We start from the raw sequence: 17370 nt of genomic DNA on the forward strand, positions 1-17370 counted from the left end.
GGCGTGTTTGTCAGGCACCCATGGCATGCCCTCTTGGCACTGACAACAGTGATGTGCCAAACACCGTTCCGGTACTCTCAGGCTACGTGCATGCGGCAACAGTCATGAGCCATTGCCAAAAAAAAAAAAAAAAAAAAAAAACAAGCCAAACCAAAAAAAAAAAAAAAACCGCCATACTTAGCACAGGCTGCAGCCAGTACAGTGGGCATAAGGAAGCCCGTGTCTGCCCACCAATGTGCAGGCACAGTATGCATGCCCCTCAGGCTCAAAACTAGCTCCAGCTGAAGCTTTTAATAAGGATGGGATCAATGTGAGCTCCAGCAGTCTCCTCCATTTGTAGAAAGTGAGGACAGCATGGGCACTGTCCCCTCAGAAGCCAAATCCATGGTATTTTGTTGCTGCTGGTACTGCTGCTGCTTTCCAGGGACTTTGGAGCATTGGCTTTTGATGGTGCCTCCTTGTGACACCATGAGTTTAGAACCTATGAGTCTGACATTACAAAGAAGATTTCAGGGCTCAGGGGGAGCCCCACTGCCTGTCTTGCAGCCCCAATTATATGTACACACATAGCAGAGTCATCTGGCCACATAGTGGGAGAGGAGCTGTTTGCACATTTACATCCCTCAAATGACTTGCCCTTCCCTGGCCTCCTCTTTCAGGACTGAGGGGGAAATGGCCATCCCACTGCAGAACCAACCCAACGTGTGAACCATATGCTCTGCAGACCATCAGACACCCTTCACACAGTCTCCACCCTCCAGGCCTGCCCCCAACCCTGATGTGTGCCGTGGGGTCGTGTGAACTCTCCTGGATGTCACATATCAGAGAAGTAAACTTGTGTCAAGACACCAATGGGTCAGGATGCCTGTCCCCCAATAGCCCAGGCTTTTTCCATGACTAGAACAGAGAACCATTCATTATCCAAGAGACACACATGCCTCAACCTGCGCTTGTGCCCAGAATCATCTGGGGCCATCCAGGGGATGGAAGGCTTGGGTGTAAATCCCGCATCTGTCCTGGTACCCAGACTTTACATCATCTCTGTCTCGGCTTTTGTTCCTGAAAACTATGACGAGAAAGTGACACTTTTACCGGATGTATAAGTTTTAGCATGGCCTAGGATGAGTGTTAGAGAACCAGAAAAGGCCCATAAGATGCTGTTGCTGCTCTCAGCACAAAGCAGGCCCTGCCAGACAGCTTTGGATAAAGATAACCTGCCCAGGGAAGCCTGGGGCTGGTGACCACAGTTCCCAGTCCCCTGACCTCGTTGCTGGCCCAGGCTCCAATCAGGAGGCTGAGATAAGCTGAAGGACCATGACCACCTGCGGCCCAGGGTGAGTGAACCTTGCCCCGTGCCTGTCACAGCAGCTGCTGTCCTTGACCACATCATGGAGAGCCTGCTGCGACTCAGCCTGCTCTGTGTTGCCCTGGCCAGCCTCCTGCTACCTGGGAGAGGAGGTAAGTGCTCCGGCCCTTCACACTGCAGAGTGGCCCAGAAGGAAGGGATGCGGGTGGGCCCAGCCACAGCCTGGCTTCTAAAGGTATAGTTAGGGCCAGCTGCAACTGCTCATGTGGGGTACAAGGAGATATAATTGAAAGGATCTGGAGAAGAAGGAAAGCAAGACAGAGCGGGGAGGGAGGGAGGGAGAGAGAGTGATAAGGAGAGAGGGGAAGTCAGAGATAAGAACAAAAAGATGAGCAGAGAGAGTGACATAGAGATAAAGCCATCCCAAGCACAGAGGAGATAAGAGACAGGGCCCCCAAGCTTGAGAAGCTCAGCTGGGCCAGGAACTGCACAAGGCAATACTGTACAAACAGGCAACAAGCAGATCCCAGGCCTGCTCAAAAAGGGGGGGGGGTGTATTTTAGTTAACCCAGAGCAGGCTCTGTGCGCACAGACCCAGCCTTGCACCAGTATGAGAAGCAACCTCGGCAACGCAGGGTACCTTCCAAACATTTAGTCCTTATGGAAGAAAACATCGCTGGCAAACCCGCTGACACCCAATCAATGGCTCGATGTTGGCAACTCCCTGACAAAGTCAGCACTGCAGAGAGAGCCCTATGTGTGAGGACAGTAACAAGCAGGAACCGGAAAAACCAAAGGCCACAAGTAACGAAACACATGGCATGGTAGTATATAGTGTGTCAGGACTTGTGGAGTCTTTGCTGGTTTCCATAGACAAGTGCTCACAACGTTAACATGGAAAGAAATTAGATTCAGAGATTTTTCTATTCCTCTCTCTCCTCTATCCTTCTTTCTCTCCTATCTAGTGTTCAGGGTGGAACTCAGGAGATAAAGGGTGAGAGAAAGAAGAACCCACAAAGCAGTGAAGTCAGGCTGCAGTTTGCAATCTCAGAAGACTTAGTCCACCATGGCAGGAAGGACATGACAGAGGGGAGCAGCTCCCATCGTGGCAGCCAGGGAGCAGAGAGGAGCAGCTCCCACCGTGGCAGCCAGGGAGCAGAGGGGACCAGAGGGAAGGTAGAACGTATGGTCTGATGGGCATTCCTTTCTCGTCTCTACTCTCTCTGAGCCATGAGGTACTGGTGCTGTCCACACTCAGTGCACATCTTCCCCTCAGTTAATTCTCTCTGCAAACACCCTCATGACTAACCCCAGAGCTATGTTTCAGTCTCCTAGGTTGACAATGAGGATTAATTATGATATTGGGGAAGAATATTCCATAAATGGAAAAAGACATTCGTAAAGGCCTGGGTGATAAAAGACCTGGTAACTGATGAGGGCCTTTCACCTTCCCTTTCTTCTAGTGTTTATTAACCGGGAACACGCCAACGATGTCCTGACAAGGATTCGGAGGGCAAACTCATTTTTTTTTGAAGAGTTTAGGAGAGCAAATATGGAAAGAGAGTGTATGGAAGAAATATGTTCTTATGAAGAGGCCTCTGAAATCTTCAAGAATAAAGAAAAGACAGTAAGTCAGGCCGGGTCTATGCGAGGGTGTCACCATCCTTGTCAGCTGGGGGCTGGGTCCTCTCAGTTGCTTCCTAGCTGTGGCCGGGCCATCCCAGCTCCTGGGCTGTTGCAGTGTTCCAAGCTGGCCCAGATTTGGATCTTTATCCACAAACCTATGAAGGTGGACAGGCCTAGCTGGCCATCTTGGTGGCTTCCTAGGGAGTGTGCAAGCAGGGAGGAACTACGGGAAGGAAAGCACATCTTCAGGGGAACTCATCTTCCTGGGTGTGCTACCTTAGTCAGGTACCTGATGGCCACATAAGATTAACCCTTAAGAGAGGAAACAAGGGTGTGTCTTCACAGGGAGAAATATTCTATTGTTTATAAATACCAACAATGAGTTTCAGCCTGCGAGTGGAGAGCACATGGAGGTGGTATTCGAACACCTGTGCATTTATACCCTAAAGAGACAACTCTCACACTAAACAAAACCTAACACAAACTGAATCAGAGATCTAAGGACAAGACCAGAAAAACATTTAGTAGATATATAGGACACGGAGTTAGCCAGGGTCCTTAAACACGGCACCAAAAGATAATTCAAAAGAGAAAAATTAATCAACTGGACTTTATCATATTGAATTTCTTCTCTTGGGGAAAAAGCAGTTAAGAGAATGAATATACAAGATACTGACCAGAAAAATGTTTGAAGCTCACACATCCAACAAGGGGTCCAGAATCCATAAGGAATTCACAGCCTAAGAGAAATAATGAATACCTAAGAAAGTTTAATAAACAAAAGATTCGAACAGCCATGTCACCAGAGACTAAATACGGTGACAAGCCCACAAGAAGATATTCCACACCTCTAGCCATCAGAGGAATTCCACGTAAAGGCAGAGCAAGACCCTCTATGCTGACGGTAGCTATCAGTATACCTGTGGCCAGCGGCTGACTGGGAGGCTGAGGAAACCACCAGGGTGTCCAAATTCATGTGCCACCTGTGTGGAGGTGTACCTCATATGCACTCTGAAATAGTGTGACTTTTTCAGAAAGCCATGTAAAGTGACCCCCCTCCCCTCCCACCACTGCAGGGAAACCATCCCTGGGCACTTACCTAGAAAGATGAAAACGTATTCTCCTTTTTAAAAACTCTCTCACACAAGGCATAACTGCTTACAGCAGCTCCTGTCGTAATTATCCCAAGCAGTAAATAGTGAGCATCATCCACTGCTGGGTGAAGGTAAGCACATTGCAAGCCAGCGACAGGAAGAGCAAAATCAGGTGCACAGTTACCAGACACACACTGGAGGCGGGATGCTGAAGGACGGGCACCTCACGGCCATTTCATGTGTGATCTCATTTATCAGACATTCTTTAAACATTATTGCTTTATTCAAGGGCTGCCAGCTTGTGGTGGGTACCAGCCCCTGACAGGTTCAGGCAACTGGCAAGGGGCTGAAATTGAGGGATTACGTGAAGATGGGACCGTGTATATTTCTACACTATGTGTGGGCACACAAGACTATGCATGTGCTAAAGTTTAAAGAATTGCATACCCAAAATGGAAAGAATTCTTGTAGCCCACCCAGGCTGGATTTGAACTCTCTATGCGGCTGAGGAATAGCCTTGAACCTCAATCCTTGTGGATTACAGGCATCATGCCTATTTCTGTTTGACTTTTGAAAATATATTCTGCACCAAGAAGATATCTGTAGATGTCTGTCTTTTTATCCTTTTCCCATGAGGATGAATTAAGGGCTTCCCACAAACTAGGCACATGCTCTGCTTTGGGCTGCACCTCCGGTCTGAACTGAACTATTTTATTTATTTATTTTTATTTTGCCAGCTTTATTTCCAAACAGAAATCACAAAATATTTATATACATTTATATAAATTATGTGGTAACCTTCAGCAAATTAAGGGGAATCTATAAAATGCTTTGTGGATTTTAATTGCGAAATTTTTTCTTTTTCCGGAACTTCTTTCCTGCAGCATTTGCTGCTTTTTCAGCCATGATTTCTGAATACTTCCTTCGATTAAATCTCCTGAATTCAGAATCAGCCAGCAGTTCTTCCACAATAGTCTTTTTCCTCTGTTTCTTGGGAACCCGTGAATGGTAGAAGAGTCAGCTGGATTATCAACAATGGTTCCAACCTGGAAGTATTTAGGGAAACCATCTCTGCCATTTTTCTTGTAAAACCTTTTGGGGTCCATGCTTGCTCTCATCTTTAATGCTTTAAGATCATTTTTCAGCTGAATTGAACTATTTTAAAAGCCAGCATGTTCACTGCCATGACTACCAAAACTGAGTTCTATCAACTGAGCAGCTTAAAGTACCAAGGATTTATTCGCTTGATGTTTTGGAGGCTTTGAGTGCAAAGCCAAGAGCCAGGCCTGGCTGGGACCATTGGAAGTGCCAGAAGAGACTGTGTGAGCTGTGACTCCTGATTACCCCAATGTCTCCACTGTCATCTCCCATAGCCTTCCCCTACTGTTAGCTCCAGGTGCCCTTACTTTGAAAGGGACAGTCTTTTTGGTTAAAAACATTTGATAATTCTGGAAACCTCATCTAGGTCTTCATCCTAACTCACAGCCACAAAGTTCCATGTCTAGATAAGACCTTGTTCTGAGGGCCCAGATAGATCTGAATGGGCCGGGGATGTGTCCATTCGCTATGTAACGTAGGCCTTGACCCACTTTTAGCTAATGAGCAGTTACACTTTCCCCCCTCATACAATGATGACTGGAGCCTGCGGTCTTTTTCTTCATTTTGAGCATAGGGTCTTTTAACTGAGCATCATACTCCACTGGTGTATGAGTTGTTTCTTCTAGCCCACTTCCTGTTGGTTACCTTGCAATATTGTTTCAACATTCAGCGAGAGCCTTGTGTTGAAGCAGATGGGAGGCAGGCCCTCTCAGGAGTGAAGTATCCTGGCATCTCTCCCTTTCAGATGGAGAAGTTCTGGACCATTGCTCAGGGCAGGTTACTGGCGATGGTCATTGTTAGTGTGAAATGTCTGTTTTCTCTAATTTGTTCTAAAATATTTTTACTTTTAGGAAGAATTCTGGAACAAATACAAAGGTGAGCTATTTCCTGATTCAATCATAAGTGAGAGAACATATTTAAACCAACAGAACAGATTGGCTTTTGAAAACATTTTGAATTAACATTCCTGTTCAAACCTTACTTATCTACACTTTTCCCTCTTGAATTTCTATAATGCTTTAAGTATTTTATAGTAAGTTTATATTGATTCCAATTTTACTAGTCACTAAAATCCACATCTTTTTTAAATGGGTCTTGTTCTGTTGTGCAGAGTTCCATCATATTTTAAATAAGTATAACAAGCCAGAGCAAAAGGTGGGGCTTGAAATACTGGGCTCTCTGAAAGATGGTCACCCTGATGACTGTTCGTACCATCAGAGGTGATACTGGTCATGACTACTTGGAAGTATTTCAAAGTAACAGTTAGCCCTGCCTCTGAGTGGGTGGCATACCATGAGAGGTGAGCCTCAGCTAGGGCTGGATCAATCTCTTATTCTCGTTCCACACCCAGAGGCCTCGGGAAGAAGATTCCCCACATTTCCTGATCAGCACCCAGTCCAGAAACGAGTGTCACACTGTCCCCTTGCCTGCCTCCTTTCCAGGGAGGCAAAGCACCTCGCCCTGGCCACAGATACGTTGTAATATGTTCCAGCAGAAATCAGGGACCCAGTCAATGATGCAAGGAACAGGGGTCTCTCTCTCTCTCTCTCTCTCTCTCTCTCTCTCTCTCTCTCTCTCTCTCTCTCTCTCTCACACACACACACACACACACACACACACACACACACACAGAGCCACCAAAATGGAAACTAAATGAAATGTAGGTATGACATATGATTACTTATTCTCAGGGGGAGAGGCAAGCCCAAGCTATCACAGAGTGGGTGCAGGGGCGAGGGGTGCATGGTGTCAGAGGTTTCCATGACGAAATGCCTTCAACCTTGGCTTCCAACCCCTGTCATTGCAGATGGCGACCAGTGTGAAAGCAATCCTTGCCAGAATCAAGGCAAGTGTCGAGATGGCCGTGGGGAGTACACGTGCTCCTGCTCAGAGGGCTACGAAGGCAAGAACTGTGAATTCTGTGAGTGCCTTTGCTTCACGGGCGTTTGGGTCATCGGTGTGTCATTCTCTGACACATTGAAGCAGTGTAGGTGTCCTCTAGCTGCTTGGTGGGGTGCAATGTGAGAGAGACAGTGCTTCTACGTGGGCCACAGCTGGTGTAGGGCTCCAGGAGGCAGGTGAGGATCAGGTAGACTGTCTGCTCTGCCCTAAAGCAATGGTCTGAGTTGTCTCCTGTATTTACATTTGTCACCACAAACCTCAAAGAATCATCTAGATCACCCAGTTCTAGGTCTGTGATACACTCACTTGATTCTATAGGGAGATCACCAAGCTATTTTTACAAAGGTGACTACGTTTTTTAATGAAAATTTGGGTTACCATCAGACTAGTTTTCCCTAACAAGAAAGAACTGCATTTCCTTATTTATTGTTTTTTGAGAGGGGGGGGGTCTCACTCTCTATCCAAAGCTAGCCTAGAACTATTAAATAGCCCACTCCAAATTTTAGCTCCCAGCAACTCCTGCCTCAGCCTCGCAAGCGCTGGGACTACAGATGTATTTCACCATGTCCAGGGTTAAATGGCTTTCCTTACAGAGTGAGATCTCTATCTGGATGCCCTCAGGACTCTCCCCAGCAGAGCTCCTGCCTATAATTATGCACCAATCCACAGAACCCCACACATCTGCACACAATAGACTACCAAATCTAGTGAGGGGCACAACTCTGGAGATAAAATTCCTTTAAGGTAGATTTTACTCCATAATTGTTTTTTCACCCAAGCCCAAGTAGAGGGCTGTAAACCAAACTGTGACTGAGATGCTCATTAGGATGAGCTTTGGATCAGCATGTGCTAGACGCAGGTGACTGCCTCTGGTCTGTGATACTGTGGATGGAGGGCCTACGGACTCAGTCAGCTTTGAGATATAATGGGCAGGCCAGGAGTTACCAAGGGAGTTAAGTGGGTACTATGCCTCGATTTCATGTAGCCTGAGGTAGCTTCACTTACATGGCTTGATAGTGTGGATACAGAGGAGTGGAACTTAAATGACACCAGAACCCCACCCCTGCTTCTGTATACTCTGGACCTCGTTCCTGGCTTCCTGCCATACACTTCCTAGGGACTTCCTTCTGGGTCTCTCAGGAACCCTGATCCAAAAACACAACATGCCCACGGCAAGGTGCTTGGTGTAATAGTGGGACCAGGACAGTGCTCAAATACCCACTGCAGCGAGGATGCAACTCTTCCCCTGTGCCAAGGGCAGCACCCTGGACTCACAGGATGTGCACAGCTCTCAACAGAGAACATATGCCTGCCCTCTCTCACAAAGCTTTTCAGTGGAGAGCCCACGGGATGCAGGCTGTCCCTTCCATGGCTTGTACAGATGGAAATGTCTTCTGAAGACCTGTAAGGATGCTAGGTGTCCCTCCCATGGCCTGTGCATGTGTCAAATGTCCCAGCCATGATCTGGGGAAGCAGCAACAGGGAGAAAGGCTTACATGGGGCTGACATCTCACTTGGCTCACTGTTCTGTTATCGTAGGAACCAAATACATCCACATATGTCTTCCTTGGGACTCTGGTCCTTTGCATACCCCTGCCTGGGCAGAACTGAGATGAGCAGGTGTAGCTGTCATGTCTGACTTCATCATGTGTCTATAAGAGGCTCATCTGTCCTCTGCTTTGCAGTTGTTCGGAAACTCTGCAGCTTAGACAACGGAGAGTGTGAGCAGTTCTGCAAAGAGGAGCAGAGCTCAGTGGTGTGCTCCTGTGCCAGTGGCTACTTCCTGGGTAATGATGGCAAGTCCTGCATCTCCTCAGGTAGGGTTTATCAGGCCATGGAGGCAACGTGCCACTGCTGTGTAGGGGTGGTCAGGCCATGGAGGCTGTGTGCCACTGCTGTGTAGGGGTGGTCAGGCCAAGGAGGCTGTGTGCCACTGCTGTGTAGGGGTGGTCAGGCCACAGAAGCTGTGTGCCACTGCTGTGTAGGGGTGGTCAGGCCATGAAGGCTGTGTGCCACTGCTGTGTAGGGGTGGTCAGGCCAAGGAGGCTGTGTGCCACTGCTGTGTAGGGGTGGTCAGGCCATGAAGGCTGTGTGCCACTGCTGTGTAGGGGTGGTCAGGCCATGGAGGCTGTGTGCCACTGGTGTGTAGGGGTGGTCAGGCCAAGGAGGCTGTGTGCCACTGCTGTGTAGGGGTGGTCAGGCCACGGAGGCTGTGTGCTACTGCTGTTAGGGGTCATCAAGGCCCTACTTGGATGTGCTGAGTCTTATGAGCAACAAAACCACAAACAAGGCTCTTAGAAATGAGTAGCAGATGGGCTGAGGAACATGAAGGGCCAGGGGAATGAATCCCTTGTAAGATCTATGAGGAGGGCTCATCTGGGCCGTACGGACATGATGAGCTATGGGTAGCAACTCTGAAAGGCCAGCCTGTTGGCTTATAAATGGTCCCTGACTCCTCCATAGCATCTCCAGGTCTGTTAGAACTACAGAGCCTCAGGCCCACACAGATCCCAGGCAACCAAACATACAGATGAGGTGGACTCAACATGCTGATCCATTTCTTCCTCTTTCCCTCTCATCTACTGCTCATTGAAGATGATTTATTTCAGAAATTAAGTAATCAGAAAAGAGTAGCTCCAAATACATCCTTCAAGGATGAATCCAACTGTGTAACATGAACTCTCTCAACAACCAAAAAATGAGTTTTTTTCCATTGACTTCTTTTTTTGAGACAGGGTTTCTCTTTGTAGCCTTAGCTATCCTGGACTCGCTTTGTAGACCAAGCTGGGATCAAACTCACATAGATCCACCTGCCTCTGCCTCCCGAGTGTTGGGATTAAAGGCATGTGCCACCACACTTGGCTTTCCATTGACATTTTTTAAAGCTTAAGGTAGTTCAGAACATTTTAACTGGAGCTATTTCTTGATATGTGTGGAAATTGCTTTAAATCCAGGGATAATCACAAGTCAGTTCAAAATAAAGTTTAATATCTGAAAACATGACAAAAGGCCAAGATGTGACTCAGCAGTGGAGAGCTTGCCTGTCATGCTTCAAAAGGTTGTAACTACATATTTCAGCCCAGAGGTAACAAACTGTGGGACAATATGGCATTGTGTCTCCAGGCAACGGAGTCCCCAGTCCTCACTGGCTAAGGTCACATTCACATATCATGGGTGCACAAGGAAAGGCCACATGGCCACCACTTGACCTTAAACCATCACTGGCACAGAAGAGCCGCTGCGCTCAGCCTTTCTTACCATTGGTTTCTGCTCTTTTCTTGCAAAACTTGAAGGCTTTAAAGTCTTCTGGCTCTTGTTTCTGGCTCTCACTGTAAACCTAGCTAAAAGCAGCTAGCAACAACTATGCTGGTGCCAAGAATTTCTTCTACCTACTTAATCTGCCTGTTGTCTTTAAAATATGGCGCCCACAGTCTCAGAACATAAGCAAAATGTAAAGTCTTCATAGTCAACAGCCTCCAACCCAATTCCCCAAAGAGTTCCAGTTCCTGTTCCTGATCTCTTCTAAAACTTCATGATTAAGCTGGGTGGTGGTGGCGCACGCCTTTAATTCCAACACTCGGGAGGCAGAGGCAGGCGGATCACTGTGAGTTCGAGGCCAGCCTGGTCTACAAAGTGAGGCCAGGACAACCAAGGCTACACAGAGAAACCCTGTCTCAAAACACCAAAACATAAAAAATAAAAATTAAAAAACTTCATGATCATAATCTTTGCTATCCACAATTCTATCAGGATTATCAGGATTCGTGTCTTCTGAGAGCCCATCAGAACCACCCATTTTATCTCTGCCAAGAGAATTCTAGGTTTCTCTAGCTCACATCTCCAAATGCTTTCAATTTCATCTCGCAAACTAGCCCCGAGCCTTTTGAACCACATGACTAAGTAGCCAGAGCAACAACCCCACTCTTAGTACCAAGTTTTTGTATTAGCCAGAATTTTAGTAATAAAATAGATGACATAATTTAAAGGGTGAAGGGTTTGCTTTAGCTTTTCAGAGGTTTCTTCCCATCATAGTAGGGGAGGTATGGCTGAGCAAAGAGGCTCAGTAAGTAGCTGCCAGTAATGGAGAAATGTCTGTGCCAACTGGGTTCTCTCTCTAATTAATTTTATTTGGGTTCTTTTTTTTTTTTTTTTTTTTTTTTTTTTGGTTCCCAGACCCAGGATACTGCTGCCTGCACTCAGGACAAGTCTCCCCTTAACTTCTTGGTTAATCTAGAAACATCCTTGTAGATACCAAGAGCTGCCTTTTGCTAATCTCTCTGTTGATTCTCAGCCAGGCTTGACCATCACACCTAGCTTTCCAGGGAGCCTCACTGGGCCTGTGGAGCTTCTGGGTTTTCTGAGGCCGCTGTTGCCCCTCTTCTTTCAGTGCCCTTCCCCTGTGGAAAAGTCACTTTAGAACGCAGGAAGAGGTCTGTGGCCCAGAACACCAGCAGCAGCGAGTCTGTCTCTGAAGACCCTACATGGGACTTGGATATCCTACACCCTACGGAGAATCCTTATGACCTGCTCAACCTCAATGAGACACGCCCCAAGAAGGACAGTAGAAACTTTACTCGCATTGTGGGCGGCCGGGAATGTGACATCGGAGAGTGTCCCTGGCAGGTAACGGGCATAAGCTAGTACTGGCTGCAAGTACAACCATCCTCTTGTTCCTCAGGCCAGTGGGACAACCCCCTAATGGCCAGCAAAGGTCCTTTCCAGTGGTGATCATTCCATTTCTAGTTCGAGAAAAAAAATTTTAAACAAAAACATCTAAATGCTCAGACGGGTAAAATGCCTTAAGGAATCACTGACACTTGAGGTTTCCAATGCCCAAAGCCGAAACACCTCTCCTAGAAGCAAACACCCCAGAACATCAGATCTCAACCTGTGGGCCACAAGCCCTTTGGGGGTCACATAGCAGATATTTACATTACGTTTTATAACAATAACAAGATTACAGCTATGAGGTAGTACCGAAAACTTTACAGTTGGGGGGGGTCACCACAACATGAGGAACTGTGAAAGGGTTGCAGCGTTAGGAAGGTGGAGAACCACAGGCACAGAGCCACCAGCCGTCCCCAGAGATCACCTAAACACCCTCCACTGTCAGGGCCTGAGTTTCAGCCTATGTGCAACCCTCTTCAGACACAGGTATGGTGCTGGGCCCAGAGTGGCTGCTATGAGTAGGCTGAGGTCTCTTATTGCCAGGAAGACTGGAGAGCACTCACCAGGGGCCCTGACAGTCTAGATAAGAGAAACTCAGCCTCTTGTTGGCTCCTCCTTAGGGAAAAGCATGCGCTGTCAGATCCTAAACTGGCTTCCTCTCCCTTGTCATTCAAGCAAGGTTAGAGTTTTTGTAATTATCAAAGACAAATAGGGGCTGGAAAGATGACTCAGTGGTAAGAGTGTGTAACCCTGTTCCAGAGGACCAGAGTTCAATCCCTGGCACCTGTGTTAGACAGCTCACAAGCTCCTGTAACTTCAGCTCCAGAGGATCTGACACCTTTGGCCTCCACAGCTACCTCCACTTGCCTGTATACACCCACACACAAAAACGTAATTTTAAAAATAAAAATAAATACATCTTTCAAATAAAAAAGAGAAAATAAAATCAGTAAGAGACAAACTCACTGTCTTTTTAGCTATGAACAACCATCAAGAATTCTTAAAGAGTGGAGTTTTCTGTTTGGGGTTTTTGTTTGATTTTTGTTTTGTTTTGTTTTTGAGATAGGGTCTCACTGTGTGGGCCTGGTTGGTATGGAACTCACAAGAGATCTGCCTGACTCTGGCTCCCTAGTCTTGGGATTAAAGGTGATACCATGTGTAGCCTGCAAATCTTTGATTGCAGCCCTAACTCCCACTAGAGAGTAGGGAATTCCCTGGAGAAAGGCAACCCAGTCAACACCTGGTGTCCAGCCCGGCAGGCCCTGTGCTCTGGGACAGGCATGGTCCCTCTCCTGTTTCCCTTGGCCCATTACTCAGTAGCACTTGTCAGCAGAACATCACATTCAAGAGCAGCCATATGTCCCCTCAGTAGCTCATCCCAGACCGTGGCATGGAAGGCCATGCCTTCCGTGAGCAGGAAGACAGGTCTGCAGGCTGAGTGATTTGGACACTGGGAAGGAAGGTGTTTCTGCAAAGCCAAGCTGGTCTAGGTCATGAGTCACTCAAAGATGACTTCGGCCACATAAACCCAAAAGTTTTTACTGCAGCGAAATGTTTTTCTGTGCATAGTAGGGGGGAAATGCTAGAACTGATTGAGAAGAGATCAAAGAGGAGGTTCTGTTAGAGTGACCTTGTCACCTGGGTGGGAAGGAGACAGGTGAAGGTGTCCTCCAGGGTAGTTCTTGACCCAGGTTGGAGCCTCAGGAAATATCTGTGGACCACTAGTCAGTCAGTTGTTAGAGCAGTGCAAACCTAACCTGAGGAGGCAAGGATGGATGCTTCCGGGAATGACTCACAAGATGGCCATCAGAGAATAGACAAAGCCAGACAAAAAGGCTGGGCCACTTGCATGGATGCCATAAGAGATGCAGGGTCAGAAAGAGCTGTAGGACTGACTAGTGAGGGTAGAGGCAAACCTTGCTGCGGGGTGGAGTACATGGGACCAGGAACTAGGAGGAAGGTACCATGCACTCTCTGGACAGCAGACAGGAACAGCAGGCTCTTGGCATAGCCCAGTAGGTAGAGAAAGCCATGGACAGTGAATCAGGCATAAGACTCCTAGGAAAGGCTCTCTAGACTCCTCAGAGAGCTCAGATGGCCCAGTCAGTTTGGCATGGCCCTCTTGCAGACCGTAGGTGGTTTATAGACATTCTGTTCTGGTCACAGGCCCTGCTCATCAATGAAGACAACGAGGGGTTCTGTGGGGGGACCATCTTGAATGAGTTCTACATCCTCACGGCGGCCCACTGCCTCTACCAAGCCAAGCGATTCAGGGTGAGGGTAGGTAAGTGACACTCCAGCCCTGGGGATATGACTGGCTCAAGCCCCAGGGACACCATTGCTCTCTCCAGGATCTCTAGAACACATGGGATCTGTCAGCGCCACTTGCCCAAATATAGAAGTCGTACTTGGAGACTGAGAGCTCATCTCAGGAAGATGGGTGCAGAAGCAGGGGAGTTGGAGGAAAGGGGAGGGTGTCATGCACAGACCTCCCCAGGCCAGGCCACTCCTCATAGGGACTTCCCTCTTCAGTGTCTCTTACATGCCTTTCAGGACACTTCTCTCTTAGTGTCCATTCCTCAAAAGCCTCCCTCCCGCTCTCTATGTCACTCTCAGGGCTCTTTCTTTCATTTATGAATTCTTTAGTTCATTTTGATATGTTTCTACAAGACCCATGAGACACTAGAAAGAACTGGAGTCCTAAACCTGCACATAAAACTGTGATGAGGGAGCTGGAGAGATGGTGTAGTGGTTAACAGTCCTTGCTGCTCTTGCAGAGGACCTGAGTTCAGTTCCCGGAACCCAAAGGGTGGCTCACAACTGTCTGTAACTCCAGTTCAGGGGGATGTGATGCCCTCTTCTGGCTTCTACAGGCACTAGGCATGCGCACAGTGCACACACATATCTATGCAGGCAAATAGCCATACATATAGTAAAATAAACCTTAAAAAAGATTCTTAAAAAACACTATCAGAAGGTGAACCCCCGGAAGAAAGACAGACATTTTAGGTACCTTTCTTTTTATTTTTTGAGATGAGTTTTTCTAAGACAACAGGCTACTCTGGAATTTACAAAGTACCTGCCTCATCCTTCTGAGGGCTAGGAATACAAACATACACTCCTTGGCTTGGCTCTGTTGTTGTTGTTGTTGTTGTTTTGTTTTGTTTTTGAAAAAAACTTATTTACAGGGAAGGGTTTATTCAGCTTACACTTTAACATCACAGTTCATCATCAAAGGAAGTCAGGACAGGAACTCAAGCAGGGCAGGGTCCTGGAGGCAGGAGCTGATGCAGAGGCCGTGGAGGGGTGCTGCTTACTGGCTTGCTCCCCATGGCTTGTTCAGCCTGCTTTCTTATAGAACCCAAGACCACCAGTCTACAATAGGCTGGACCCTCCCTCGTCAATCACTGATTTTAAAAATGCCTGTAAGCTTGCATATAGCCCAGTCTTATAGGGGCATTTTCAAATTGAGGTCCCCTACTTTCAGATGACTCTAGCTTGTGTCAAGTGACATAAGACCAGGCAGCACATTCCTTTTCTTTTCTTTCCTTTCCTTCCTTCATTACCCCTCTTTCTTTCTTTTCTGTGTTTCTTGTTGAGACAGGATCTGGTTATGTAATACGGCTGGCCTGGGATGTACCATGAAGGCAACGCTGGCCTCGAACTCACGATACATCCACCTGCCTCCGTTTCCTTCACGACAGGCCTAAAAGTAGCTGCTATACAAACTCCAGGCCCTCAGGGAACTAAGTGCCACCTGCTCTCTCTTTCTCTGGCTGCAGGGGACCGCAACACGGAGAAGGAGGAAGGCAATGAGATGGTGCATGAGGTAGATATAGTAATAAAGCACAACAAGTTTGTGCGGGACACCTATGACTTCGACATCGCGGTGCTCAAGCTGAAGAGCCCCATCACGTTCCACATAAACGTGGCCCCTGCCTGCCTGCCTGAGAAAGACTGGGCCGAGGCCACACTGATGACTCAAAAGACAGGCATCGTGAGCGGGTTCGGACGCACGCACGAGAAGGGCCGCCAGTCGAAAGTCCTGAAGATGCTGGAGGTGCCCTACGTGGACCGCAACACCTGTAAGCTCTCTACCAGCTTCTCCATCACACAGAATATGTTCTGTGCGGGCTACGATGCCAAGCTAGAGGATGCCTGCCAGGGGGACAGTGGTGGCCCCCATGTCACCCGGTTCAGAAACACCTTCTTTGTGACCGGCATTGTCAGCTGGGGAGAAGGGTGTGCGAGGAAAGGGAAATATGGGGTCTACACGAAGGTCACGGCCTTCCTCAAGTGGATTGACAGGTCCATGAAAGCCACAGCAAAAGCCACGGCAAAAGCCACGGCAAAAGCCACGGTGGTGCCCACAACTGGGACCCCAAGCTCAACAAGTCCTCCCCATTAAAGCAATCGCTCTCCAGACCTGCTGAGTCACACCTGCACTGTTTTACATCACAGCCTGAGCAGAAACATTCTCAGGAGCAGCTGCGCACCCGCAGTGATGGGCTTTTTTTGGGTCTCAGTCTGATCATCCCTTGCCTTCGTGGTACAAGAAACAGGTTCTAAGTGGGCGAAGGTTCCTCTTCCTGAGCCAGATGGAAGACCGCACTCTAGGAAGTCAGGGCTCTGCTCACACTTAGATGGAGCCATCGCTGCATGTAGTCACAGCACACGATTCTGATTCTGAGTGGCCAAACTGACCTTGAAAATAAATGTCCACAGCCATAGGCATGCACACATGCGCGCGCACAGCCCCTCAGCCCCTTTAGGTAGGGAGGCCCAGACTCTGACACTCATTTGCCTGACCAGAGGACCCTCACTCTCCTCCACAAAAGAGAATTGCTGGTACCATGACATCCACTGAAAACAAAGAACCCACCCCAGGAAGAAAGGCTACCATCTTGGTCTAAATAAAGGGACCTTTGACCCAGACCTAAGCCAGGCACACTCCTATGCTCGGCTGGCTACCTTTGAGTGTGTGCAGGAGGTCTTCTTGAACTGTGCTGGCTGCTGAACGTACTGAGCTGAGCTGATAGCACATGCACTCACCCCAGGCTGGGCTGTGGCGCAGGTGTGCACTGTGTCTTTCTGAATGAGACTGAGTGATAAGGGTGCACAAGACTCTCCCAAGATGGGCTGCCTAAATGAGTTTTACTGAGGTTAAAAACAAACAAACAAACAAAAAAACCCTGAGTGTTGGCTGTCACAGGCCCTTCTTCCTGAGCATACTTTTAGTGTATGGTGACCCTACCCTCCAACATGTGGGTCTGTGCAAAGCCTAAGTCCTGGCCTCATCCCAGACATTAAATTCTAAGTCTCTAGAGTGGGCCTGACCCAGAAGTTTCTAGAACTCTTCCAGACATTATCATACAACAAAAGCAGGCTTGGAGGCATGGTGTGGCTGTCTCACCCCTCTAGCCTTCAAGCCCCAAGTTAACATGTTTGTGGAAACAAGCCTACTTCCAGTAAGCAGAGTAGCTTCGTTCCAGCAATCCCCACAGCTTATGCTTTGCATAACTTTCCTAAGCAAAGTTCAAAGGTTCCAGTACAAAACTTGCCCCAAGTCAAGAGCTGGACAGAGTCCTTTGTAAACAGATGTTGCAAGGTTGGGAAAAGTCAACAAAAACAACCCTTGATTTCCTAGAATTGTATAGTGTCCGAGAGCGAGGCTGG

General features: G+C 47.8%; 1 protein-coding gene across 1 annotated transcript; it reads left to right on the plus strand.

Annotated features, from left to right (window-relative positions):
- Window positions 1–1294: 1294 nt before the first annotated feature.
- F10 (coagulation factor X) lies at window positions 1295–16119 on the plus strand. The gene is made up of 8 exons (XM_051169784.1): window positions 1295–1458; window positions 2770–2933; window positions 5976–6000; window positions 6932–7045; window positions 8712–8843; window positions 11414–11649; window positions 13861–13978; window positions 15477–16119. The coding sequence occupies exons 1-8, from the start codon at window positions 1389–1391 to the stop codon at window positions 16100–16102; spliced, it is 1485 nt and encodes a 494-aa protein (XP_051025741.1). The 5' UTR covers window positions 1295–1388; the 3' UTR covers window positions 16103–16119.
- The last annotated feature ends 1251 nt before the right edge of the window (window positions 16120–17370 follow it).

This window comes from Acomys russatus, chromosome 27, assembly GCF_903995435.1.
Source record: "Acomys russatus chromosome 27, mAcoRus1.1, whole genome shotgun sequence".
In the NCBI taxonomy this organism is placed as follows: Eukaryota; Metazoa; Chordata; class Mammalia; order Rodentia; family Muridae; genus Acomys; species Acomys russatus.